The sequence below is a fragment of the Syngnathoides biaculeatus genome, chromosome 7 (genome assembly GCF_019802595.1).
Source record: "Syngnathoides biaculeatus isolate LvHL_M chromosome 7, ASM1980259v1, whole genome shotgun sequence".
In the NCBI taxonomy this organism is placed as follows: domain Eukaryota; kingdom Metazoa; phylum Chordata; class Actinopteri; order Syngnathiformes; family Syngnathidae; genus Syngnathoides; species Syngnathoides biaculeatus.
The window spans coordinates 5,317,654-5,345,390 of record NC_084646.1 but is presented as its reverse complement, the minus strand read 5'-3'; the positions used below and the strand labels follow the sequence as shown (position 1 = coordinate 5,345,390).

The 27,737-nt window shown below is 46.5% G+C and overlaps 1 protein-coding gene across 4 annotated transcripts in view; it reads right to left on the bottom strand.

Annotated features, from left to right (window-relative positions):
* Positions 1 to 4,908: 4,908 nt before the first annotated feature.
* Positions 4,909 to 27,737, bottom strand: part of plpp3 (phospholipid phosphatase 3) — a 43,220-nt gene continuing 20,391 nt past the window's right edge. For 3 of the 4 annotated variants that reach the window (XM_061825111.1, XM_061825112.1, XM_061825110.1), the window contains 6 exons: positions 24,231 to 24,388; positions 21,828 to 21,920; positions 21,554 to 21,741; positions 20,539 to 20,596; positions 16,146 to 16,322; positions 4,909 to 6,803 (listed from right to left, as the gene is read on the bottom strand). In XM_061825111.1, the coding sequence (XP_061681095.1) occupies positions 6,675 to 6,803; positions 16,146 to 16,322; positions 20,539 to 20,596; positions 21,554 to 21,741; positions 21,828 to 21,920; positions 24,231 to 24,388 (803 nt within the window). In that variant the 3' untranslated portion in view covers positions 4,909 to 6,674. Of the gene's footprint in view, positions 6,804 to 16,145; positions 16,323 to 20,538; positions 20,597 to 21,553; positions 21,742 to 21,827; positions 21,921 to 24,230; positions 24,389 to 24,680; positions 24,836 to 27,737 lie in introns of all 4 variants that reach the window. The other variant, XM_061825113.1, reaches the window with a different exon arrangement.

Genomic DNA, 27,737 nt, shown 5'->3' with positions numbered 1-27,737 from the left:
TTCACCAAGCTGCTTGGCAGTTTCTCCGTCGCCCTTTCCAGCCGTGTGGAGTCATACAAGTTTTGTCTCAGGTGTCTTTCGACAGCTCTTTGGTCTCGGCCATGTTCCAAGTTTGAGTCTTACTGATCGTATGGGGTGGACAGGTTGTCTTTATGCAGCTAACGACCTCACACAAGTGCATCTGATTCAGGATAATACACGGAGTGGAGGTGGACTTTTAAAGGCGGACTAACAGGTCTTTGAGGCTCAGAATTCTAGCTGACAGACAGGTGTTCAAATACTTATTTGTCACACAAATAAATTGTTAAAAAAAATCATACATTGTGATTTCTGGATTTTTCTTTTTAGATGATCTCTCCCACAGTGGACATGCACCTACGATGAAAATTTCATTACTTAGTGGGAGAACTCGCAATATTACGGAAGCGTATTGCTGCCACACCCAAAAAAAAAAAAAAAAAGAGGTCGGATTTCACATAATTATGTGACACCTATCACATTATTATGCGAAACGTGACCTCTTTTTTTTTTCTGGTGTGGCAGTAATATGTTTCCGTACAATATAGCAAAGGTGTTCAAATACTTATTTTCTTCACTGTATATACATAAGATAAAGTATAAATCCGTTCCTTGACGACAGATGAGCTTTGAAACAGATGTACCAGAAAAACATTTATGGCATGTATGAAAATGGAATCAAATAAATGAAAGTCAAATCAATTTGAAATTCAATTGAAGCTACTAAATAGACGGAAGGTCCGCCCCCCCCCCCCCCCCCCAAACAGGAACACAGGAATTAGGTTAATCCATCCTTCCTGTGGGCCCCAAACAACATGAGAACTCCCGTCTGAGCGCATTTGACGCCCCCGCCGGATTTGGGCTTTTATTCCTTTTTTTTTTTTTTGTAATATTAAAAAAAAAAAAACAAAAGGTGGCAAAAATCCTCCTGTGCCGACAAAGACACGGCGTTCTCATGTCGGATCATCGTCGTGAAAAGCGGCGCATTAATCCCGGATATTAATCCTGCCGCCCCCGCCTACACACACACACGAGATTACCGACTGACTTGATTCCGGCGGAAGCATCCAGCGCCCCTTTGTGTCCTCCTTTTCACGCAAAATCCACTCAGAAATAGGTTAATACGTGCCAAACAAAAAAAAAATCCTCTTTTATGGTATTTAAATATTGTTTTGATGACAGTTCCCACCGTGAGTGGCGTTACGTGTCCCCCACAATACTGTGCAGTATGCCGGGAATCTGCTCCCGTCGGCCCAAAGGAAGAGTCCGCGGTCCCGCCGGGGTCCTCCGAGCCCCCCGGTGGGGCCGCATCTATCCGGGCTGCGTTGCGCACTGCATACACAGCAGCGCACTTGTTGAAATTACGCAGCTTTTCATATCATGTGGACCATGTAGAGACAGGTTCATACATTGTATTATATTTAATACAGAGTCGTGGTGTCATTTCCTCGGTGTCTGCTTTCTTTCGCTGGGCTTTGGCTCACTAAAGGTTCTTCACCGCGTTTCTTGATTATGGATCCAAAATGTCTTTCCAGGCTTGCCTCAGCAATTTTCGATTTTTAAAAAAATGAATTATTCCTCGTCGTCGTAATTTTTTTTCTATTTGTTATGTTTACAAGAATACTACTACAATATCATATTGATCATCATCTTCATTCACAAGTTTATCGTAATAATATATTATTATGTATGTATTTTGCGGCACGGTGGATTCGGCTGGTAAAGCGTTGGGCTCACAGTTCTGAGGTCCCAGGTTCGATTCCGGACCCGCCTGTGTGGAGTTTGCACGTTCTCCCCGTGCCTGCTTGGGTTTTCTCCGGGCACTCCGGTTTCCTCCCACATCCCAAAAACATATGTCAATAGAAAACTATAAAATGACCCTAGGTGTGATTGTAAGTGCAATTGTTTGTCTCTGTGTCCCCTGTGATTGGCTGGCGACCAGTTCAGGGTGTACCCTGCCTCCTGCCCGTTGACAGCTGTTATAGGCTCCAGCGCAACCCCGCTACCCACGTGAGGATAACCGGTGAAGAAAATGGATGGATGAATTATTCCTTAACGTCATAAAATAATTTTTCTATTTGTTATATTTACAAGAATACTACTATAGTATTTTATTGATCCTCACCGTGATTCATAAATTGATGCTAATAATATGTTAAAATGTATGCATTTTTCATCATTATCAGGCATTATCATAATAATTACTTATACTGATTATCATACAGCTATCATACAAATATTCATCCATCCATCCATCCATTTTCTTAGCTGCTTATCCTCACAAGGGTAGCGGGGAGCACTGGACCCTATAACATCTGTCAATGGGCAGGAGGCGGGGTACACCCTGAACTGGTCGCCAGCCAATCGCAGGGCACATAGAGACAAACAGTCGCACTCACAATTACACCTACGGGCAATGTAGAGTGCCCAATTAATGTTGCATGTTTTTGGAACGTGGGAGTGCCCGGAGGAAACCCACGCAGGCACGGGGAGAACATCAAAACTCCACACAGGCAGGGACGGGATGGAACCCAAGACCTCAGAACTGTGAGGGCAACGCCCACTCCCAATCACACCTCGGGGCAATTTAGAGTGCCCAATTAATGTTGCATGTTTTGGGGATGCGGGAGGAAAGCGGAGTGCCCGGAGGAAACCCACGCAGGCACGGGGAGAACATGAAAACTCCACACGGGCAGGGGCCGGGATTTGAACCCTGGTCCTCAGAAGTGTGCCCACTGTGCCACCCTAAACACAAACATATAAACATAATGCACGTGCACACACACACATACACACAGCATCCCGAGATTGCGCAGAGGTCCTGTAAAACGATTTTGATCAGCGCCATCTCGGCTCCCGCCAAAAACCACGACCAGAACACGGGCCTCTCTGGTTTCGGTCGGGCCCGTTCGGGTCTGCCAGCCGCTGGTTCCGACCCCGCGCTTTCAAGGCTGCCGATAAAAGGCTGACACGATACCGTACGGCCAGACTTGCTAAACCGTCCGCTATCGCCGCACTCGCGTGACGGATTGTAGCACCAAAAGATGTCGGTCAAGTTTTTATTTGCACAGCGGTGGACAAAATGACACCGCTGGTTTCGGTCACGATCACAAACCGCGAAGTGGTTTTCTTCGCTTTATTAAAACCGCTGTCGATTTTACTTCTTCCTCCTCTGAAATGTTTTTAAACTTTCCGGTGTTGTTGTTTTCGCTGGCCTCTCCGTGAACTCCACAGCAGACAAATTCAAGCGCTAGCTCCTCCATTTTTTGGGGCGTGGGGGGAAGCCAAGTCGGCTGTCAGTGGGCGCTTGAACGTTGCGGCCTTGTGAAAGTCGTCCATGAAAGTGAAGTTTGAACTCCAATATTTGGGTTTACAAGACCAAATATTATGTGTGTGTGTGTTGGGGGGGGGGGGGGGGGGTTGGGTTTCCATTGTGGAATGGCGAGCATTCCGGACTCTGAATCCAGCGATCCGAGTTTCAAGGAAAATAACAGTAACAAATGTATCCAATAGGTTATATAATATGTACTCTGTCTTGATAATGTGATGTTAAATCCTTTCTCATTTAATCGTGTTTTGAGAAGATTTTTATCGACAAACGCGGATTTTCAGGTGCGCCGCCATTTTTCACATGACCCAACGTGGGCGGATGTGACGTGTTACGTGCCGTTCCAAACGCTCGATTACATGGGACAGCATTATGCCTGGCGCTGATTTCTCGGAGTTATCCTCATCTGGTGAAGAAATCGCAGTATCGGTAGATCGGGAAGACTGAGGAATACGTCCATACGGATTTGAACCCGTGGCTGTGAATAATGTTGAATATTCGGATGGTTCTTCGGACGCGGAGTCTGACGAGCAAGGTTGAGAACATATTACATGACCTATTGCGCTGGTGTCAAACTCAAGGCCCGGGGGCCAGGTCTGGCCCGCCACGTGATTTTATGTGGCCCGCGAAGCCAAATCTAGAGTGTCAATTTCCACGATTGTAGTAAAAAATCTGTGTCAAAATTTCAAATTGTCATAAATCATAAAAGTTAAGCAATTCCAAGCATTTTTGTTACCAAACGTGAATAGTTGAAAAACACGTTACCCTTGATTTCTGATTCCAAAACTAGTTCATAAATTGATGATATAAACAGGATGAGACGACTAAATATTTTTGTTTCATAGTCATGACGGTCCTCCGAGGGAAACCGGAACAACAATGTGGCCTGCGAGGAAAACGAGTTTGCACCCCTGACCTATTGGACACATTGTTACTCCAAACCACCGGAATTTTCCTGTAAGACTCGGTGGAACCTGACCGCTCCCCGCGACCCTGGTGAGGATAAGCGGCTAAGAAAATGGATGGATGGATGGATGGAAGACCAAATATTCAAATTCAAATGTTCCGGGAAAAGTGGCGTTTAAGGGGATTTTATGTGTCCCAACAAAAGTTTTGCACACTTCTTGGCTAAGTTTGGTTGTCTTGGCAATTCTGTAGCAATAACTATATTTAACTATATATAACAATAACTAATAACTTATAAAAAAAAATAATAGCTTTACCTTATCCTAGCCTATCCGTTTTTCTAACAAACCCTCACAAAACTTTCCCAACCCTCAACCTAATCCGACCATCCGAACCCTTTACCCTACTTAACCCAAAAAGCCCAGTTCTACCCTAATCCGCCGTCCCAAACTAACTTCTAACCACCGACACCGACCCGACCCAAAACCAAAGCTAACCTGTTCATCACGCCTAACAGTCGACCTCCAATAATAACTACTGTATCCTTTTTTTTTTTCTCAGACAATGGACAAATGCGTTTGAAAATAGCTTCAATCATACAATTTTTAGTTCATAACAGCAATTAAAAGAAACCCTCCGCCCCCCCTGCACGTGTGTTCATAACGAGCTTTTTTTTTTTTTTATTGAAAAGCACATGGAGTAGCGCTTGGTACATTTGGCAGGAAAAAAAACAACAACAACTGCCACAATTTCTTTTGTACAAAACACAAACAATCCAAAAATACTCACGTGGGATTGATTAGAAACTGCGGCTGTATTTACCGAGTGCATATTACAAAACGTTATTATGACAATCTACGATAGGTTGACTTGTCTAGATACAAAACAAAAAAAAAAAAATTCTGTCCGTTGTTGCTTTTCAAGCAGCATTTTACAAAGAACACAGGTCTGCAATTATAGTGGATATATCGAAAACATGTACACGGTTACTTTTTCTTTTCTTTTTTTTTTAGTGATCTATACATTATTTATATGTTTTTATATATATGGAAAAAAAAGAAAAAGAGAAAACAGCTTAGAGAGGCGATCGGACGGACTGTAACTCTGATGAAGATGTGCAACCGTGTGTGTGTGTGAAAATTGAAAAGGGAGACGTTTCAAAACAGGAGATCCACAGTTTGTTTTTTCTAGAACCACGACACACACATGCGCACACGTACACGCACACATACACACATTCATTGCCGAGGATTGACTGGGGTGGGTTTGGAGCCCCTCCCGGCCAGCAGAAAGAGCCCCCAACCGCCCCGACATGATGTGCCATACTGGCTGTCAATCACCCAAACCCCACCCCTTTTAAATTCTCCCAATCAGAACGCCCAACCCCCCCAGAGGGAGGTCCCAAGGCACAGCCACGCCTCTTACGTAAACTCCTCCCATTATGCAATATGATATTCACCTTGGGTGGGAATTCAGCAGGAACCTAAAATGCGTGGCGACCTTTACAAGGTGCATTTAATTTGACCTTTTCTAACTTTTGTCCAGATTTGGGGAAATCCCCCCCCACCCACCCCCCCAAAAAATAGATCAATTAGTCCAATTTTTCTATTCGGTTCCTAACAGCAAGTTCTACAAAAGGTCCGTCAAAAGTTGTGATAGGGTCAAATAAAGGTCACATGTAAAGGATGTAGTGCTTTTTTGGTTCTTCCGGAAATGTCCTAACCCCACCCTCCCCTAACCCTAACCACCCCCCCCTCCCCCTAACCCATTTTCACCCAAATCTATAATAAATGCAACATCCCGGGTTTTAGGCCGCACTGAGCCCGCCGGGCAGAACGCCCCGACCGAGCGAGGCCGGCGTGACGCGGTCGGGTTTCCGCTTGGACGCGCCGGGCGGCGAGTGGTGATCGCGGACAATGAACGTTTACAAAATAAAAATGGAAAAAAAAGAAGAAAAAAAGAAAAACAGTGCTTTAAATTACATTTTCCATCCTTCCCGTCGCTGAGGAAGTTGTTGGTGCTGCCGCTCCGAGGCCACGGAGACTTCAGAGAGTAAACATCGCGAGAATTCCTTCGCTCCCTTCTGCAGGAAGTTTGTTTTTGTCTCTTCATTTTCTTGGTGTTGTTGTTCTTCTATCATCTCTTTCAAGCTCCGCCTGTCATTTTCCAATTTGTGGTTTTATTTTTCCGGATCTGGTAGTAAACCCCGCCCCCACGGCACCCGCCAACCGCCGTCCAGGATGGGGCTCCTCGCGGATTGCGTGGGGGGTTTGTTGAGTTTGCCCTTTAGCTACATTCTACTGTCCGATGAGGGAGGGGTGGGGGAGTGTCTGTGTGTGTGTGTGTGTGGGGGGGGGGGGTGGGGTTTAAGCAGCGACGTGGGTCGCAGGACGACGAGGAAGAGGAAGATCAGTGGTCTTCCTCACACCATGTTGTGGTGGTTGTTCCTCTCGATGATGTCGGACGAGGGCAGGAGCTCCTTCTTGATGGGCGACGGAGGAGGCGTGGCCGCCTTCGGGCGGGGCTTGAACAGGTCCGACACGTAGTATACCTGGCGGCACGGGATGAAACGCCACAGTGAGAATTCGTTGCGCGTCGGAAAAGAGAACATCAACATTCGGTATTGTTTTCCTCAGTTTTGGAAGAAATTCTTTTGTGGAAAGTGTCTAAAATTTGACCAAAACGCATAAGACTAATCGTAGCTTTGTTTGAACACTAACCCTAAACCTATTCCGATCGTGGTTGAGGCTGGTGGCCCTACTCAGTTGGGGTTTCGACCGAATAGGCCCAAGAGAGGTTGATAAAATTCCCCGATCCATGCCTTGTTTTCTCTATCACCTTCCCCCAAACCCTGATCTTAACCCCAAATCCACTTACCCTTTTCCCCAAACACCCTTTCCCGCCTAAACCTAAATTTCCAGGACTGACGTATTGTCCACCATTTCAAGATGAGACGTCGAAGAGAGAACACGTCTTTTGGTGACTAAGTGCGCTTGAAAAAGGCTCCAAGAGGGTTGAAACGTGGCCCCAATCAGTCTCATGATTCCGATCGTGCTTGAGGCTGGTTGGGGTTCATCCTACATTGCCTAACCCAGCCAGTGCCCCTACTCAGTTGGGGTTTCGACTGAAGAGAGCTTGATAAAATTCCCGATGCCTTATTTTCTCTATCACCTTACCCCAAACCCTGATCCTCACCCTAAATCCACGGAGCATTTTCCCCAAACACCTTTTCCCGCCTAAACCTAAATTTCCAGGACGGACATATTGTCCGCCATTTCAAGACGGGACGTCAAAGAGAGAAGACATTTGGTGAGTAAGTGCGCTTGAAAAGGGCCCCAAGAGGGTGGAAACGTCGTGCTATGTGCTAAAAGAGTGCTAGGTTACACATTCTTTTTTTGTAATTGGCTGTTTTTAAAATCCGGAGGTTGGTTGGAACTTAATTGATAACTAAATTGGAAGGAGGAAGGTACACATAATCAGGCCGATTGAATACATCTAAAATGTATTAAATAAATAGATAATTCGGCTCCCCGGGGGAATGTTCGATTTTTTGAGGGGAGGGTCTATTTAGTTGGGATTCCCCTGTCAGTTTCGTGATTTCGATCGCGGTTCGAGCCTGGTGGGGGTTCATCCTACATTTCCTAACCCTAAAAATACGAACCCTACCATAACACAAATTCCTAACCCTAAAACTTCAACATGATTTCAGCCCTCTTTTAGTTACACTCAATTTGTTTTGGATTTTTAACCTTCTTATAAACTCATGTAAAGTGCACGAAAAATCCCTCGCGACATATTGATATCGGATATAGTAAAATGGTGTTTTCTGTATGGATGTTTTTGATTGCTATTGAACGAAATCACTTTGCAATCAAATTTGGTATGAAATCAAATCAAGACTCTGCCGCTTTGTCACTCGGCTCAAAGTGGAATAAAATTGCTTAAAGCGGCATGACCTCACACATTGCTCCAAACTTTCGCTTGGAGCTCGAGCGGGTGACTAATCCGCCAGACGGAAGTGACTTGCGCACGGCTCACCCAAACGCGAGGTGGATATTCTGGCTAATCCCCAATTCCGCGACGACGCAGACCACACTGGCCGCGAGCGTGAGTATGACGGAAAGGGAAAGAAAGGCACTGGGGAAATCTCTTCCTGCGATCGGGATGGCATCATACAGGAAATGAGGCATTGGCGAGCAGGAAGTGAGGCGAGTAATATAGAGAGGGGGGAAAAAAAACACGAAACTTAACTTGTCTGTGACTGCCATCATTATAAAATTCCCCCCGAATTACAGCGTAACGTTCGCTGACCCTGGAGTGACCTGCACGGGTGACCTTCGCCAGGGGATGACATCACACGTAACAAGCGCACAGCTGCCTTGATGAGTATGCGCGCCATCAACGTCATGTACGTCACATCGGAGCTAACTTTAGCCTGGGTTGTTAGTGGAAGTTATGGCGAGTCTTTTAGTGAAGACAAAGAATATTCTATCATTTTTCTTTCACTTACATTTAATGGTAATCTTATAAAATGTGGAAAAAATAAATACAATATTTATAGTACTGTAATTTCCGGGCTACAAGCCGTGACTTTTTTTCCACATGCTTTTAACCCTGCCGTTTATGCAGTTATATTGTGCATTTTTGCTAACGGGCGCAGGGGGGGCACTCGAGGGGAAAAGGTAAGAATGAGACCAGTGTAATATATGTACCGAGGAAGTGACTTTTACCAGCCCTGTTCGTGCTGCGCTAGTGTTAGCGCTGCCCGATAGTTAGTGCTGCGCTCATGTTAGCGCTGTGCTTACGTGTTTGTGCTTTGTTACTGGCGTGTCTCAATGATATTTACCGGTAAGTTTGATTTTAACCGGCCCTGTTAGCATTAGCGCCGCGTTAGCGTGAAACTCTTTCTATGTACCGTATTTCTTTGGAAATATCTCGTGTTTCAACGTGGGCACTCGCGGGTTTTACACAGCTGCGGCGTATGTATGTACCAAATGGTATTTCCTTTACAAATGTACTCGGTGAGGCTTGTAACCAGGTGCGCTCTGTAGGCCAGGAATTGCGGTAAATTCTTTCAGATCACAGTTTGTGGTATAGTTATGGATGAAACGAATACTGGCGGGTATATATTTAGCATATGTGGGAGGGCTCACATTCTTTTACTGTAATTAGGTGGTGGTGGGGTTGGGGGGCTTATCTGTCCCCACCAACCCCCACGAGACGTCGTGGGAAGGCATCGTGACGCTTTTCCCATCGGAGGCGCTGTACGCCCGAAACCTCCGAACTTTCACCCCCACCCCCCTGAACCTGTCACGCTAATGAACTTATCGCCGCTTCCCGTCCGCACGCACGCGCCCCCTCACACAGAGCGGATTGTGCGAACGCGGGCGCGCGTCCGCGTGTACTCGGCCCCTCGAGTCGTGCGCCCCGACCGCAACCGAAATGTCAGACCTGTCACATAAAGACGCCGCGTCACACAGGAAGTGAATGCGCGGCAACTCTAAGTCAGTGGCTTTGTTTACGACGGCGGCTGGCGACTGGCGATAATGTCCTTCCATTATCCAATAATTTAGCTGACCAAAAGAACCACAAATAGTACAACTTTGGTAATTTCCCAGGAAGTTATGATGTGTATTTGAAGATTCATTGTGTGAGGTGTATTTAGAGTGACACCCCCCCCCCCCCCCCCCCCCCCGATCTGCTCGTAAACCAGTCGGGTCAACAATCTTGAAGTGGAGTGCAAACAAACAAAATCGAGCCAAATGTAGACTATTTTTTCCTCCCTTCCGATCAAACCAGCCCCGTGGACGGATGTCTCCAAAATATTTCTATAATTGAAGAGTTTGTTTTCAAAACGAGACATAGGTATTTTTTTCAGATTTACAAAACTCGCGCCAAAATTATCCAGCTCCGAATGGATAATTTTGCCGCGAGTTTCGTAAATCTGAAAAAAATACTTATGTCTCGTTTTGAAAACAAACTCTTCAATTGGTTACCCTCTAGGCACGGTGTCTCAGCTGGTAAAGCGTTGGCCTCACAGTTCTGAGGACCCGGGTTCGATCCCGACCCCGCCTGTGTGGAGTTTGCGTGGGTTTTCTCCGGGCACTTCGGTTTCCTCCCACGTCCCAAAAACATGCAACATTAATTGGACACTCTAAATTGTCCATAGGTGTGATTGTGAGTGCAGCTGTTTGTCTCGATGTGCCCAGCGATTGGCTGGCAACCAGTTCAGGGTTTACTCTCCCTCCTGTCCGTTGACAGCTGGGATAGGCTCCAGCACTCCTTGTGAGGATAAGTGGCTAAGAAATGAATGGAGCAGAATTTTTTTTTCAACCAGTTCAGGGTGTAGGGTTAGGGTTAGGGTAACCAAAGTCGGCAAAGGCTGGATTGTCGGGTGTTGCCGCAAATATTATCCTGAACGATTATCCTGGTGACTTGGGTTTTTTAATGATAATTCATGGATTTTCCGATGCGCTTATCCTCACGAGTGTCGCGGGGAGTGCTGGAACCCATCCCAGCTGTCACCGGGCAGGAGGCGAAGCACACCCTGAACTGGTTGCCAGCCAATCCCAGAGCACGTCGAGACAAACACAATCACACCTAGGGGCAATTCAGAGTGTCCAATTAATGTTGCATGTTTTTGGGATGTGGGAGGAAACCGGAGTGCCCGGAGAAAACCCACGCAGGCACGGGGAAAACTCCACACAGGTGGGGCCGGGATCGAACCCGGGTCCTCAGAACTGCGAGGCCAACACTTTCACCGTGTTCCGCCGTGTTAATGATAATGTTGATGTTAGTGATATTTTTCCTCCCCCCTCCACGATCTGCTCATAAAATTCAGCAATCCTAAAACGGAGACCAAACATTCATTCATTTATTCATAATTGGGGCAAAAATCGAACATGGACCCTTTGAGGGCAAAAACAAAAGACTTAAAACATCCTCCATCATCACACGAAAAGCTAGGCGGAGTCACTCGAACGCATCGCCACAAGCAGGCTGAATGTGTTGACACTGGCCCTGCGTTTTTGTGTTTTTTTTTAAATTTATTGCCGCTTGACGGAGGGTTAAAGAGGGAACCGCTGCCGCGGGGAGCAATAACGTTAACGCCGCCCTCATTTAGTCTGGGTGGTTTCCCACAAATGCGCTCCAAACCTACTTACTATTATACTTATTACCAATAACAGGTTATATATATCTATATATATATATATTTTTTTTTATTCACTCTTAATTGGTTTAACATCTTTTTACTTTTGTTCAGAACTCTAAATGAGACATACTATGCATTTCTTTCTCCACAATTTTAAAAATGTGTGTCGTTTGTCATATTATTTGGTTAAACAACCTGCAGGATACAAAATTAAAGAACACTTTTCTCCCTCAATGACCCTGAAATTATCCCATTTTCATGCGGCGGCGCTATCTCGTGCAAATGAACCACTGCTCACCCGGCCGCCACGGCTGCAGGGCCAATGCAATGTCAGGCTTTTGTTACCATGACGACTAGTGCCTGGATTTTGTTTTTTAGATCATCTCTCTCACAGTGGACGTGCACCTATGATAAAACTTCTAAGTGGGAGAACTTGCAATATAGCAGGGCGTTCAAATTCTCATTTTCTTCACTGTATTATGATTATGTCATTATATCCTCCATCTATAGCAGTCAAATTACGATCAAAATGATGACATTTTCATCTGCGCAGATATGAAACCGCGCCATATGTCGAGGAATCACTATTTTTACACTGGGATGCGGCCTCGGTTCTGTGCACGTGGACCCTCTTCAGACACCGCAGAAATCCCACGCACACTCGGTGACCTTCCCCCACTTCGCCCTGACGTTATTTTGACGAGCCGACTCGTGTTTTCGCTCGCTCCGGAGTCAAAATAAATATCGCCGGAGCCGTGCCGGCCGTGTCCGATGCGTTGCATTTCTGCACCCTTGAGGATTTAGTCCCGCTCGGGTCGCCACCGCAGCCTCTCGTTGGGTGTCGTGTCCTTGCTGCACCGCAAATATTCACAGATGTGCACGTCTGCCATCGGTTGTAGCAACAGTACTCACACTCTGTACTGAAGTAGAAGTACAGACCCTTGTATAAAAAAAGAAAAAAAATACTGACCTTTATCACAGAACTCAACCAGGTTTTATCTGAGCCTGGTCTGGCACTGGCTAGGAAGTAAAATCAAAAATATAGATTCTGAAATGCTGATATATTCTTAATTTGTCATGAAACAGGAAATCCTGACAAGTGACGGACCTGTGCAAAATGATGTGTCCCCAACGTGAATCTCTTGCTCCGTTTAATATGATATGCATCTTTGGTGAGATGGGTGACGTAGTCGCCTCAGTTCTCGTGCGACTGTACACCAAACATTTACAACGACAATGGTCGATTATGTTACGTACATGATTCAGAAGCTCCTAAACGTGATATTGCTTTTCCAGCAAAATCACCATGTGGTTCATGATGATGTGGTTCTGTTGGGTTCATCAGGCCGTGCTCACTGAAGCGGTTCAGAGCAGAGAGTGAACCGGGTGGTATGAGAATCAGCATCTCCAAATCTGAGATCGTGGTCCCCACTCGGAGAAGGGTTCCGTGCCCTCTCCAGGTCAGGGATGAGATCCTGCCTCAAGTGGAGTAGTTCAACTATCTTTGGGATCTTGTTCAGCGGGAGGTCGACAGGCAGCTCGGTGCAGTGTCTGCAGCGAGGCGGACTTTGTATCGCTCCGTTGTGGTAAAGAGGAGGCTCAGTTGAAAGGCGAAGCTCTAAATTTACCAGTTGATCTACGTTCTTACCCTCACCTATGAGCACGAGCTGTGGGTCGTGACCGAAAGAACAAGATCCCGGATACAAGCGGCCGAAATGACTTTCCCGCACAGGGTGTCCGGGCTCTCCCTTAGAGAAGCTCGGTCATCCGGGAAGGGCTCAGAGTAGAGCCCCAGCTCCTCCGCATAATGAAGTGCCAGATGTGATGCCTGGAGCATCTGATCTGGATGCCAACCGGACGCCTCTCTGGTGAGGTGTTCCGAGCACATCCCACTGGAAAGAGACTCCGGGGACAACCCAGGACACACTGCAGAGACTACATCTCTGGCTGGCTTGGGAATGCCTCGGGATCCCTTCAGAAGAGCTGCATGAAGTTGCTGGGGAAAGGGAAGTCTGGGCATCCCCACTAAAACTACTGCCCCTGGGACCCGACCAGGCAAACTGGTAGAAGACGGATGGATGGATCAACCGAATGTAGAGACAAAGAACATTAAATCCCGCAGGTTCTTAAATCCTTATTCTTCTGTGGGGTCTGTTTGTGATTGGTTAAATCAGCCAAATGGTACTGATATGAAACCAATGTGAATAGATGATGACCAGATGTTGTGGAGTGTGCTGGCAATGGCTCATATCTCCAAAAACTACAAAGTCAAGGTACTTGTATCTCACAAGGGGCTGTAAAGCTAACATCATCGCCTTGATCAGCAGCAGGACGCTCGATGTACATATTTCCATTTCTTGGGGGGGTGGGGGGTGGTTTCTGTCAAGGCTGATGTAGTCCAGGAGACGATTGAACCACAAGCATTGCAATCTATTGTTACTGCAACCGAGCAAGCCGTGCCGGCACTCAAGCGCGGACCCCATACCGCTGGGCAAAGTGTGTTCATGCCCCCTGTGCCAAGGTTGGTCTTGGCGCCACGGCTCCCCTCTTGCGCAATTTTTATGAATCTAATCCCTTCCGTGATGGATGAAGGTGAGATTTGACCATGTTTGTGTGTTCATGCTTCTCCCCAGAGGCAGCCGAGTTAAGCCGAGGGGCCCGACTGCGGCGATAGAACTGCCCAAAAATAAAAAATAAAAATCCACACAACTGAAATAATTTAACAGCCTGGTTCTCATTTTGCCTCCATTTCGTGATGATAATGATGATGATGAAAATTCTTCTGGGGGTGTAATTCACCCTTTTCGCCGAGAGTAGATTGACACTGACACACTCGCGCAAACGCACCGCGCAATGTGTTCTTCATTACGGGAAATCGCCTTCTCCTCACTTCGCTGCCGACTCCTTCCCAGTCGTGGCCAACTGGAGCAGAAGACGCACGAGGGGAGGAAAGAGGAGGTGAACGCGGTTGTGAGCCAAGTAAGGAATAATGTTGCGTTTGATGTGGATGCGTAGAGCCTCTAGCAATTATATTTATCGTACTTTACGTTTTGACATTGCCAAAAAACAAAAATTCTATCAAGTTCGAGTTGTGTTTCGTTCATCATCTGGCAAGATAGTTGTGCCAAACTCTGAGTGTGGAAGAGGATGATTACATTAACAAGTAATTCATAAATATCTTTCATATATTTTGTGCAAATCTGCTTCTTTTTAGTATTAATACCGTACACGAGTTCGAAGACTTTTTAGGCTAGCTGTTTACTTGTTTGAAGGAATCTTTCCAAGATCAATCTTTCTACTGTATAATTGGATAATCACGTTTCATTAAAGGTGAATTCCGGTGGTTTGCATTAGCACTGTATCCGATAGGTTATATAATATGTACTCCATCTTGATAACGTGACTTTAAATTTTCTCTCATTTGATAGTGTTTTGAGAAGAATTTTATCGACAATTACGAATTTTCAGGTGCGCGGCCATTTTTGCGAGTCACATGACCTACGTGAGGGGATGTGACGTGATACATGCCGTTCCAAACGCTCGATCACACGAGACACCATTTATGGCCAGTGCGGATTTCTCGGATTTATCCTCATCTAGTGAAGAAATAACAGTATCGGTTGATCGAGAAGACGGAGGAATACTTCCATACAGAGCGGCGGAGCACGGCTGTGTGTGGAAGTATTCCTCCGTCTTCCTGATCAACCCAGCGGCGGAGAGCCGCTCACGGTTGTGTATGGAAGTTTTCCTCCGCCTTCCCATTCAACCGAGCGGCCAAGGCGCTCATGGCTATGCCGCTCACAGCTGTGGATGGAAGTATTCCTCCATCTTCCCGATTAACCGAGCAGCCGAGCCGCTAATGGCTGTGTATCGAAGTATTCCTCTCTCTTCCCGATCAACCGAGCGGCGGAGAGCTGCTCACGGCTGTGCCGCTCACTGATGTATATGGACGTATTCCTCTGCCTTCCCGGTCAACCGAACTGCAGAGCCGCTTATGTATCCGCTCACGGCTGTGTTTGGAAGTATTCCTCCGTCTTCCCGATCAACCGAGCAGCTGAGCCGCTCATGGTGGTGCTACTACCCGCTGTGTATGGAAGTATTCCTCTGCCTTCCAGATCAACTGAGCGGCTGAGAGCCGCTCATGGCTGTGTATGGAAGTATTCCTCCGTCTTCCCGATCAACCGAGTGGCCGAGCCGCTCACGGCTGTGAATCGAAGTATTCATTTCTCTTCCCCATCAACCGAGCGGTTGAGAGCCGCTCACGGGTGTGCCGCTCACGGATGTGTATGGAAGTATTCCTCCATCTTCCCGATCAACCGCTAATGTTTTTTCTTTATCTTATGAGGATAAATCCGAGAAATCAGCGCTGGGCATAAATGGCGTCCCATTTAATCGAGCCTTTGTTGCGGCACGTCACACGTCACATCCGCTCACGGAGGTCATGTGACTGGCGAAAATGGCAGCGCCCCTGAAAATTCGTAATTGTCCTTAAAAATCTTTTCAAAACACTATTAAATGAGAGATGATTTAACATCATATTGTCAAAATAGAGTACATATTGCATGACCTATTGGATGCATTGTTAATGCAAACCACCGGAATTCCCCTTTCAGTATTGTAGTCCTAGTTTCATCACTTTTTATCCCGATTCCCTTAAAATGTACGTTATCATCTCCATCACTGCATTAACACTACAACGTCCCCACGAGGACACGCTCAGAAAAGTGCGTCGACACTCACTATGCAGTAGGCCACCAGCGCTCCCTGCGCGAAGCCCGCCAGGACGTCAGTGGGGTGGTGCTTGTGGTCGGAGACGCGCGACAAGCCGGTATAGAACGCCATCATCAGCAGGGTGAATTGCAGCAGGGGGCGCAGGAGACGGGCGCCCCGCCAAGTGAACCGGGACTGGAGATAGAACTGTAAGAGAAAGGGCATAGTTGAGTACTGTACGGGTGTGTGTGTGTGTGGGGGGGGGGGGGGTCAAACGGCCATATTGTCGTCATGATTTCCCTCTGAGGTCCATTATCTACGCAACAAACTGATGAATAACTAGTTTTCAAATCAGAAGTTCATATTATTCCAAATTATTACATTTCTTTTAAAGGGGTGATTGGTCAAGAAAATGCTTGCAATATCTCAACAATTTGCAGTTTTGATATTTTTGCAAGAACATCTCATCCACTGGGAGAACATGCAAACTCCACACAAGCAGGCCCGGGATTGAACCCGGGACCTCGGCACTGCTGACCCACCGTGCCGCCCATCTTGTAACATTAATTTTTTAAAAACTTTTACTGTTCATCTTAGAAATACTTTGCCATTTTCCACTTTTAGAAGGTTAACTTTAAATTAAGGATGTCCCGATCATCTATCTATCTATCTATCTATCTATCTATCTATCTATCTATCTATCTATCTATCTATCTATTCTATCTATCTATCTATCTATCTATCTATCTATCTATCTATCTATCTATCTATCTATCTATCTATCTATCTATCTATCTATCTATCTATCTATCTATCTATCTATCTATCTATCTATCTATCTATCTACCGTATTACATTATAAGCTGGAGCCTATCCCAGCTAGCTTTGGGCGAAAGGCGCACTACACCCCGAATAGGTCGCCGGTCAGTCGCAGGGCAGATATCGACAACATCACTGAGCGGGAATCGACTCCGCGCTGCCCCCACCAAAGGCAGGGGTGTGTACCACTACACCATCAGTGATTTATAATATATTATATTGTATATTTATGCATTTATCTATTTATTTGAACCCCATTCAGAGTTGATTTTGAATATCTGAATAAACAAATCTCGATCTGAAACCTCGATAATGCATTCAGAAAAAACAAAACGAGCACATCCAAATTGTCTCAATTCTCGGGGCAGAGAACGGAATCCTAAAATTGTATTTTGTCGATTGCACCGGTGGAGTAAACCAAGTCTTGAATTCTTAAAGCCTGAAATTCTCAAACTAAAATGTAAACAATAAAATATGTCTTTCCGCCTCGCTATAAATCATTTTCCAAGCGATTATGTATGTAAAGAACTTCTCCATACACCATAGAAAGCACATTTTGAACATCTCTGGCAACACAAACGCTTCAACTCACTTCAACTCACTGTTGACACGTAACCATGCGTCTGCACACACCCGCCTGCGGCACGACCACTCGTTCCATATTTTCACCACCCCCCCCCCTTTTCTCACACTGCACCTGCACACAAGCCAACTTGTTGCGGGCGAGAAAAATCTCGACTGAATTTTAGCGGACGCGGCCGGGGGAGAAGTGCAGAGTTTTGCGCACTCTTCGACTGCCAGTGACCCGGATGGCTCGACGCGCCAGCTGTGAAAACATCGGCGTAAAGGAGGAGAGGGGGGGAAAAAAGACGGAACCGCAGAAACACATGCACTAATGTACACCGTTTTCAACAATATCTATCCGGACTTGAGGTAAACGGATGCAGCTCTCGAGAAGGTCCAGGGTCACATTCAGGTGGGGGGGCGGGGGTGGAGGATTTTACCACCGTATTCCCACAAATACTGTAAGCGCTAAGTGGTGAGGTCAGACGTGGTGCCTCCGACATCCTCTCGTTTAACCTTTGCTTCCTGTTTCTCACAGAAGTGGGCAAAACCTCCGCCAAGGTCTGCCCCCCCACCCCCTAAAGCCTGACGTGTGTGCGCCTTATAATCAGTCAGGCTAACAATATCTGCAGACAGGCAAAGTCGCCTCCACGCCAACTGAGTGCCCCGCTAGGCGTGGACTCCTGAAAACCTCCTGCGCGTTTCCTCTTGGACACTCTATCATTGTTACTTCTGTGTTTCGAGAAAGGGAGGAAGGGGATCCCTCCCATCCCTCCCGGTCGTGGCGGAGATTGTTTAGACTGCAGACTTCCCGTGCGGCGGTTCTCAGGTAGTACGGGCGAGGACGAGCCAGGCCGCAGTGAGCCGGGCGAGAACGTCGGCCGACGTACTGAACCTCTTGACTCAAAGGGCGATTTGTTGAGGGGGGATGATTGAAGGTTAGGGCGGCATACCGGGGCCCAAAGATAAAAATATTTGCAGATAATTTTGTCAACTTTACTTAGATGAGAATAGGCACAAGTATCATTTTTTTGTGACTTTAGTGAAGCAAAATTCTACTATGCAATCTTTAATTAAATATGGCTGCTGGTATGTCAATGCTAGTAGGCTGGGTTGAGGTTAGGGTTAGGGTCACTTTCAGCGTTTTAGCAGCAGCCCTGTGGAATGTAAGAGTAGAAAAAAAGGACCCGCAAAACCTCCGAACCTCCCAAGACTCCCCCGAAAGGCGCTCGTGTCACCCGAACGATCTGACCCGAGAGGAACGACAATCAAAGACTCCCGGATTCCCACGGAGGAGGCAGTCAAAAGCGACACAAAGTCTGGCGGTTCTGAAAAACCATCGAGCCACACTCGTTGACATCTTTTCCCTCTCTGGTTGCTTTGTTTCAAAGAGCGTGTTAAAATGAAAACACACACAAGAAAGGAGAAAGACTTGAGGACGCGGGTCTATTTTATACCCCCCCCCCCCCCGCACCCTCACCCCGTCTTCACACCAGGCATAGCTGTGGTCAGGACCGCAAATATCACACGTATGTCGTTTCCATTTGTCCGACAAATGTTTGCCTCTTTTACAGATGGTTCCGAGGGAGGTACAACCTGCTAAAACAGAGACAGACAGTGCACACACACTGAATAAAAGAAAAGGGGGGGGGGGGGGGGCGGCATTAAAGACGACCGCCAAAGCACCGTCTCTGGAGGGTGTTCAAGTTTCTGCTCAGAGAACATCAGGCGTAGATTCTTCCCAGGAAATAGATTGTTTCCTGGGTGGGCGGCCAGTGTTCGGGGGTGACATCCACGCGTTGTTGGATGTGCTCGACTCGTATTTTGGTACAGAAATTAATATGCAACCACTTTTGCTTCAGTTAGCAGGTGGTTGCTTTCTGTGCCGCATTGAATGCTTCAAAATGAGCTCATGGGCAAAATGAGGAGATACAGAGAAGTACATGCGCTTCTTCAGATCTTCCGTTTAACTAATTCACGTTTATTTCTTCATTTTTTCACAGGTTGAATTTATCAAATCAGTCACTTGACTGATTTGGACTTTTGCGATGGGCTTTTATAAAAACCCACAATGACAGAACTCGAGCATCGTGTCAATCAGACATTTCAACAACAATAATAATCATTCCCACGACCCTTATGAGGAAAAGCGGCTCAGAAAATGGATGGGTGGATTAATAATATTAATAATATCTTAAAATTGGCAGCACGGTGGATCAGCTGGTAAAGCCTTGGCGTCACAGTTCTGAGGTCCCGGGCATGCATGTTCTCCCCGTGCCTGCGTGGGTTTTATCCGGGCACTCCGGTTTCCTCCCACATCCCAAAAACATGGAACAATAATTGAACGCTAAATTGACTCTAGGTGTGATTGTGAGGGCGGCTGTTTGTCTCGATGTGCCCTGCGATTGTCTGGCAACCAGTTCACCGCCTCCTTGCCCGTTGACAGCTGGGATAGGCTCCAGCACTCCCTGCGACCCTCGTGAGGATAAGCGGCAAAGAAAATGCATGCATGGATATCTTAAAATTACATTTTTAAAAGCCTTTTCTCTTTTGACTATTCTGCACTTTGGGGGTATCTCAGGTTAACGGACACATGGTTCTCGTCAGCCTTTTTATATTTATCTTTTTACTTCCTCTCCCAATTTAGAACAGCTGAGCTTCCTGAAGTGTTTTCTCAACTCTGGAACATGCAAAGGGCAGTTTTGTGTGTGTATGAGTGTATGGATGTGCATGTGTGGGTCTATGTAATCTGGAACTCTGGCAGTGAATTCCTCCAGGGATCAACAGTTGGATGGAGGGAGGGACGTAAGAGGGGGTAGTAAGTGCACTGGCAGCTGCCCTGAGGAAAACAGGTGGACTGTATCCATCCGTCCATCCATCCCTTAAGAGGAGGATGTTTTGTTTTCTCCATTTCATGAGCTCCCCGCTGCCTCCCTCCTACACGCTGGCTCCGATCAATGAAGTATTGTTTCTCTATCTTGTCCACGTAAGACCACCCCCGACATCATCCAAACTTCGCTTCCGCGGTTCAGTTACTCACCGCCAGGTAGAGCATGGAGAACATGGAGAAAGAAGCGTGTCCGGAGAAGAAAGACTTTCTGTGGAGAGAAATATCACTGTTAAATGGGAGAGAAAATGCAACAGGTGGCGCTGTAATCCCTAACCAAAAAGTCGAGAGGAAAATCACATCAAGACAAAACGCAATAACTACAAAGCAAAATTAAGGAAAATCCAAGGGAAAAGTGTATTATTCACGTTTAAGGGCAACTTAGTAAAGAATCCATTTGAAAAACCAAAAAAAAAAAAAAAAAAATGGGAAATTAATTAAATCAAACCTACTGAGACAGTGTTACATAAAGGAAAAAATGCACCACAATGTCTTCTTCCAATTATTATTATTATTATTTTTTTTTTGGATACTAACATCCTGGTCCAAATAATGGAAGTTCATATGGAAGCATTTAGTGTCTTTTCAATGAGATAAGTCTCAGAGGGGAAAAATGTCAAAACCCTGAGACCATTGCCAATCGAAACCTCTAACCAAAACCCTAACTGAAGAAGATACCGTTTTGGCTTGATGTTGAGATCCGGATTACCCTTAAAAACACTCATGTGAACCAGGAAACTGACCCTAACCTAACCCAAACCCCCAAGCCTAAATAAGAAGATTATACAATTTTTGGCGTCTGGCGTTTGAGTTCTCAAACCTGCACCATTTGAACATGTTCTAACTATACTGTGCCGTATTTTCCGCACTATAAGGCGCACCTTCAATAAATGCCCTGTTTCAAAACTTTTTTCATACATAAGGCGCACCGCATTATAAGGCGCATAGAAAAGACGCTACAGTAGAGGCTGGGGTTACGTTATGCATCCCTTAGACGGAGCTGCACTAAAGGCTCAATATTTATCCATATATAAGGCGCACCAGATTATAACGCGCACCGTCGGCTTTTGAGAAAATGAAAGGCTTTTAGTGTGGAAAAAAAAACGGCAATTGTGATCAACGGACAACTATGGAGTCAATCGATCACACGTGATCTGTTTCCACCCACCTCGCCTCTTGCACGTCGCTCTCCTTGCCGCTGCACGTGTACTCGGTGATGTAGCCCAGTGAGCAGTTGATGGCGGCGAAGTCCGGCTTGCACACATCCAGAAAGTGCGGCCTCAGGCGGCCTACCGACACCTTGGCGATGTCTGTAAACGACTGGCTGATGGCGCAGCCAAAGATGAACACGCCTATCTGCAGAGGAAAGTGAAAAATGTTATTTTGATGGAGAACGCCGCCCGTTCACCCACCTTGGCGGACTGTGTATGTCGAGGACTGACCTGTTTGTAGAACGCTGCCACGTAAGGGTTCCCCACGAAGGACTTTGTCCCCTCGTGCAGCTGGTGAATCCTGTACGATTCTCCGATCACGATCTACAAAGAGAGGACTGGTTGATTTCTAAGGGATTGGCCGAAGCCTTGACGCAGACGATCGCGCGGTATGACGTTGACTCATGCAAGAAACACGACGTATCTCAAAATGACAAGAGAGTGACGACCACACAAAGACACACATAGAGACACAATGAGCATGGCCTGCCTTTCCCTCAGGCAGTTTGGATGTGATGGGAGATTATTAACGAATGTTCAAGAATGATGGGGCCTTTAAAGGAGATGGAGGAAGCCAAAGCGGTGGAAGTAAGAAACCCCTTCCCTCTTACTTGTGTGCTTAGGTGTGGTTTGCATGAACTGACAAAGAAGGTTTTACATACAGTTGAAAGCACTACTGTACAAAACTCCTCTAGAGTAGCGGTAATATCTCTACCATGAATGGTATGATGGTACTTAAACGGCACTAATAGTCTTAGCTGGGGTGGATGAACCCCCCTGTGATTGCTGCGGTATTCCAACCAAAGTGGTTTTTACACAGCCCGAGGCCGCATGAAAAGGCCCCGTCTGTACTTGAGGAGGGTAAAGCCCGAGCTAGCCATCGAGGCACGGGGCCTGCCAATCACGTCCACAGGTCCAGGGGTGTCTGGCTGACAGCCTGGCAGCTCCCCATCTTTAAAACCACATCCCCCAGCACAAGGCTTCAGTCTCTGGCTTTCAGAGTACTGACCTGACCATCCCGTGGAAGCTCAGACATCCTATTAGCTTGATGCTGATATGTCTGTCTTGTGTATTGTACTAGCACAGTATGTGTCGGGCCTGATAAACACACCTTTCCCTGCCTGATGGGAGGTTAGCTGATGGGCTCACAGCCAGAGCAAACAAACACAGAGGTTTATTGGTGTGTTTGAGCTATTGTCTGCGGATCGCCAGAGAGTAAAGACCCGAGAGGTCGATACGGTCCTTACCAGTTTATTTGGACTGTCAAAATTAGCATTCAGTCTTCTTGCAAATGTGTGCATACTACTTTCTGTAAAGGACTGGGTTTACCTGAGATTGTTGGCAAGGATTCAGAACCAATGCCACTGTAAAGAATTCCCTGAGGGGGTGCACAGAATGGCGCACACACCGTATAGACTTCAAGGAACACCATTGGCATGTGCGCAGACGCCACTAATAGAGCACAGCTGCCTGGGACACGCCAGGTTTGCCCACACATGAACGTGTAACGGGCTAAACTGTCACAAGCTCAGTGTCTCCTGGTTCTAATAAGCAGAAGAGCTGAGCTACTGCTAAAAACTGTATGTGAGTCTGTCTCTGTGTCTCAGTCTGGCAACTTTTGATGGGAGTCTATGCTGGAGAGATCATCTAGCCTGACCACGTGCCACTAATTGACACATACAAACCCTACCGCATGTCATTATAGCATGTTTCCACTAACCCTAACACTCCATCCCCCCCCCCCCCCCCCCCCTGCTTTCTGCCTTCCCTTGGAACACCAAAATCAGTGGAACAGCAACTGAGCCACGGGAATGTGGACTTCACGCAAAATTGGCTTACTGGCAACTCATATATGGAACCAATGGGACAGATTTTACCCGTCGTGTCACATGGGGGGGCCAGTGGGGTCTGGCGTACGAGTGGGAGTTATGAGAAAGGGTCAGGACCTTTAAAAAAACTCTTTGGTGTTTGGCAAGCGCACACAGAAATACTTTGTGAAGCTTGAGGCGGGGGCGGGGGTTTTCTCACTACCACTGACTCACTTGGGGGAAACAAATTAGAAACAAATAGCTTTGATGATTCAAAATGGATGGAGTATGATTGAGCAAGTATGGAAGGTGGAGGACATGTAAAGCACATTTACGGCATAGGACTGCATGATAACATACTGGCAGAGATGGGATCAAGTCACATTTAGGCAAGTATCTGGTACGTCTCTCGAGGCTTCAAGTCTCAATCAAGTCCGTACTCAAGTCAAGTCGTGAGTTATCTCAAGTCGAGTCCGAGGCTAAGTCAAGCACAAAGTCAAGTCGTTTTATTTAAGCAGTCTTATCTGGAGAGTCTGGTCCTCTCAGAGAAGAACAATAAGCTAAAACTGTAGCATTATTGGTCAGTTTATGTAATATTTATGCATGCATTCATAACATTTCTTCATCGTCACGTCGAGTCTCAGGTCTTTTAGATTTTGTAGTCATAAGTCATCACATCAGTGACTCAAGTTGACTGGAGTCTAAGTCAGAGTGACTCAAGTACCCATCTCTGGACTAAGGTGGAGCACCTATCACTTAATGACTAGTTGGGGAGTAAAAGATTTAAGCTGAAGGACAAAACAGGGAGGTGTGCAGGTCGACTTACAGAGATGATGGCAATAAGAATGCCAACACCGCAAAGCATGGCATCGCTAATGGTGTCGCCCTCTTTTTGGGGGTAGCGGATGGACTCGTCCGAACAGTAAAACCCGCGCTGGTACGGCTTTATGGTGCTAGTCTCAATGATCAGGAAAGGCAGGCTAGCTACAAAACAGAGAGAGGGGAGAGCAAGACAGGAAGAAGAGAGAGAGAAAGAGAAAGCAACAGGTCAGTGACACGGACATAAACAGGAGAAAGCACAAGGAACGCTCCAGCACTAGGGGCTCATGGACTATGGCAGAACTGGGTGACTGGAGGATGTCATCTATGGGCAGGGACTAATTTCCCTTGTGTAAAAAAAATTTTATCGTCAAAACGTTCTTAAGAAGCCACGGTTTCTGCCTTCCATTGTTCCCCAATGCGGGGGGTGCGCTCGTTGTGGGGTTGGGCCACTTACAGACACCGCAGGCAGTGTCAACCCAACAGAAGTGAGCACCGAAGAGGGCACGGTGCTGTTCTTGTAGGGGTATGTCAGGCTGGAGTCGTCGCAGTAAAACCCTCGCTGGTATGGACGAATAGAAGTGCGGTGCAGAACCAGGCTGGGCAGCATTGCTACACACGTACAGACACACACACACACACACACATATGGATGGATGGATGATGACACACTCATACATATTTCCTTTGGGAGTCATCATCTGCTGCATGTAAACTCACCTGTAACCTGAAAGGAAAACATTAAAGCGCCCACAAGTGTTTGTGCAAGCGAATGCGATGTTTAGGCAGCAAACACTCCAGCTGTTCTGATGACAGAGCAACATGAAGGTATTTATCTTTGAGTAGGAGACCCTCTGCCCCCCCCCCCCCCCTCCAAGTCCATACCACGCCAGCAAAGCAAACAGACACTGAGGGACAGGGAGGTCCGTGATGAGAGAAAAATGATCCAAAAGCCAGAGTCAGTCCAGTTAAGTTCCGCAGGAAATAGATTAAAATGGTAAATCGCCAGAATATTTTCTGTATTTTTTTTAAAAATGGTGTCTGGTCCATTACTATCATCGTGGAGAGTGACGATTTTGTTAGATCCTAGTGACCCAACTCCACTTCACACCTATTGAACACCTATGAAGGCGAACTGAACTGTACTGCACTGGTGATGGTTTACAAAGACCGCGTCAATTTGGGTTGCGGGAAAACAGGGTGCCATTCCGTTTGGGTCTTTCTACATGAAGGCCAAATCGAACGTCGCAAAAAGTTCTACTGATAGATTTCTGAAACAGCAGCACGGCAGAGTGGAGGCCTCTCTTAAAATGTCGAGATCAGGTGTTCTGGCAAAGACTGTCATAACCAGAACTCTAGCGTGGACCCAAATGCACGACTCGGTAGACAGGGAGGCAGTTAAAGGAACGTCTTTATTCGTTCCAAGGTCGTAACCCGGAGAGTCAGTCAGAGAGAGCGGCAGTATCAAGAGTGTCAAGTTTACGGGGTTGGTCGGAGGACAGGCGGAGGTCGGTACACAGGGGTTCAGGATCAGGAACAAGGAAATGCGGGAACGAGGCATGGATGGCAACGATCTGGCAAATACTAGGGTTAATTATCCCTGATGAGGCGCAGATGTGCAGGGGACCTGCACCGGCAGGGCTGGGACCGCCAGGAGCATGACCAAGACTGTGTAAAGGTGATGGTGAATGCTCATTGGTCTATATTTGTATATGCCATGTGATTGAGCAGCCTATCACACAACATAAGTAGGGATAGACTCCAGTTCCCCCGTAATGAAGACAAGCGCCGTACAGAATGGTCAGATGAAGGCTTCACATACCGCAAGAGATACCAAAACATAAATCCACAAAGTCCTGGCGCGCAAACCTTGGCTTCAAACGTTATGGGAATTTTAACGCGTGTGCATATCGAGGCAAACAAATCCAAGCCCACCCAAATGTGGAACATTTTTGCGCATGAGAGTTTGTTTGGCACTGCAATGGCTCATGAATGGAAAAGAAATGAAGACGCCAACATGTCCCGAAGATCCACTGACATTCAACGCTAGAAATGGTTCTCCGCGTCTTTGAGATCAGGGTCGAAGCAAGATGTCGCCCTTCCCCGTTCTGGAGCAAGTGCAGATTGGCTTACTGGGTGCTTGTCCTCAAAAACACCAGCAACCCTGTCTCCAAAGGTAGAAGAAGAAAAAAAAACCCAGCCCACATCTGATCCAGAGCCACTTTGCATGCCATGCTTTGACATCTGCTCCCACTTGGAGGAGGAATGCGTTGCCTCAGGTGTCATACTGACCACTGACTTAATAACAGAGCTACATCTATTTGAGCCTTCAAGTGGCTTGCAGGATGGGGGCTGCGTTTTTTTTTTTTGCTCAAAGTGAGCCCCGGTGCAGATGATGTCGGTTAAATGTAGTCTAGACCTGGTACGAGAATGACGCTACAGCAGGTGTGTGGATCGGCCACACAGTCCTCAGTCCACTGAGCATTTCCAATATCAAGAGGATTTTGTTTACACGTCCATAAATTTAGACACTTTTCCCTAAAAGTGGCTAATTGCATTTTAATTACTCTTTATTCAGTTATCTCATCCATCCATCCATCCATCCATTTTCTTAGCCGCTTATCCTCACAAGGGTCGGAGGGAGTGCTGGAGCCGATCCCAGCTGTCAAGGGCAGGAGGTGCGGTACACCCTGAAATGATTGCCAGCCAATCGCAGTCAGTTATCTCGTGAAGTAATTAAATCATTAAACAATGTAAGTAAGTAACTTTGTTTCGGCTTGTCCCGTTTGGGGTTGCCACAGCGTGACATCTCAGATGAACGCTGATGTTTGTTTGGCACAGTTTTCACGCCGGATGCCCCTCCTGACGCAACCCCTCTCGGGGAGTAGAGTCGAGGCCCCAGTGAGATACGAACTCACAACCCCTGGTTTACCAAACCAGTGTTCTAATCACTGAGCTATGGGGCCTCTTAAATCATTAAACAATGTACTTTTAGTCAAAAATAATCCATAATTTTTCATCCGTAAAAATATGATCCGGATTCTCCCCACATCCCAAAAACATGCATCATTTGAAGACTCTAAATTGCCTGTAGGTGCGATTGTGAGTGCGACTGTTGTTTGTCTCTATGTGGCCTGCGATTGGCTGGCAACCAGTCCAGGGTGTACCCCGCCTTCTGCCCAATGACAGAAATAGGCTCCAGCACCCTTGTGAGGATAAGCGGTTCAGAAACTAGATGGATGGATGGATGTTTACCTCCTGTCCAAATGACCTATTTCACCACTGACCGAGACAATCACTTTGCACTTTGAAGAACAAATCATGTTCACCAACAAATAATTTCAATTTTGGGGGGAAGCTGAGTTAGCTGTGCATGCTGACGTGATGTAATGAGTTTGTTATTTTTTTTTACTGTAAGAAAAATAATCACATTTTGAAAGCCCCTTAAAAAAACATAGCCTGAAGATGAGGTCAAGGTAGATTTCATTGATTGGTGGTAAACACCGTCTGCTGT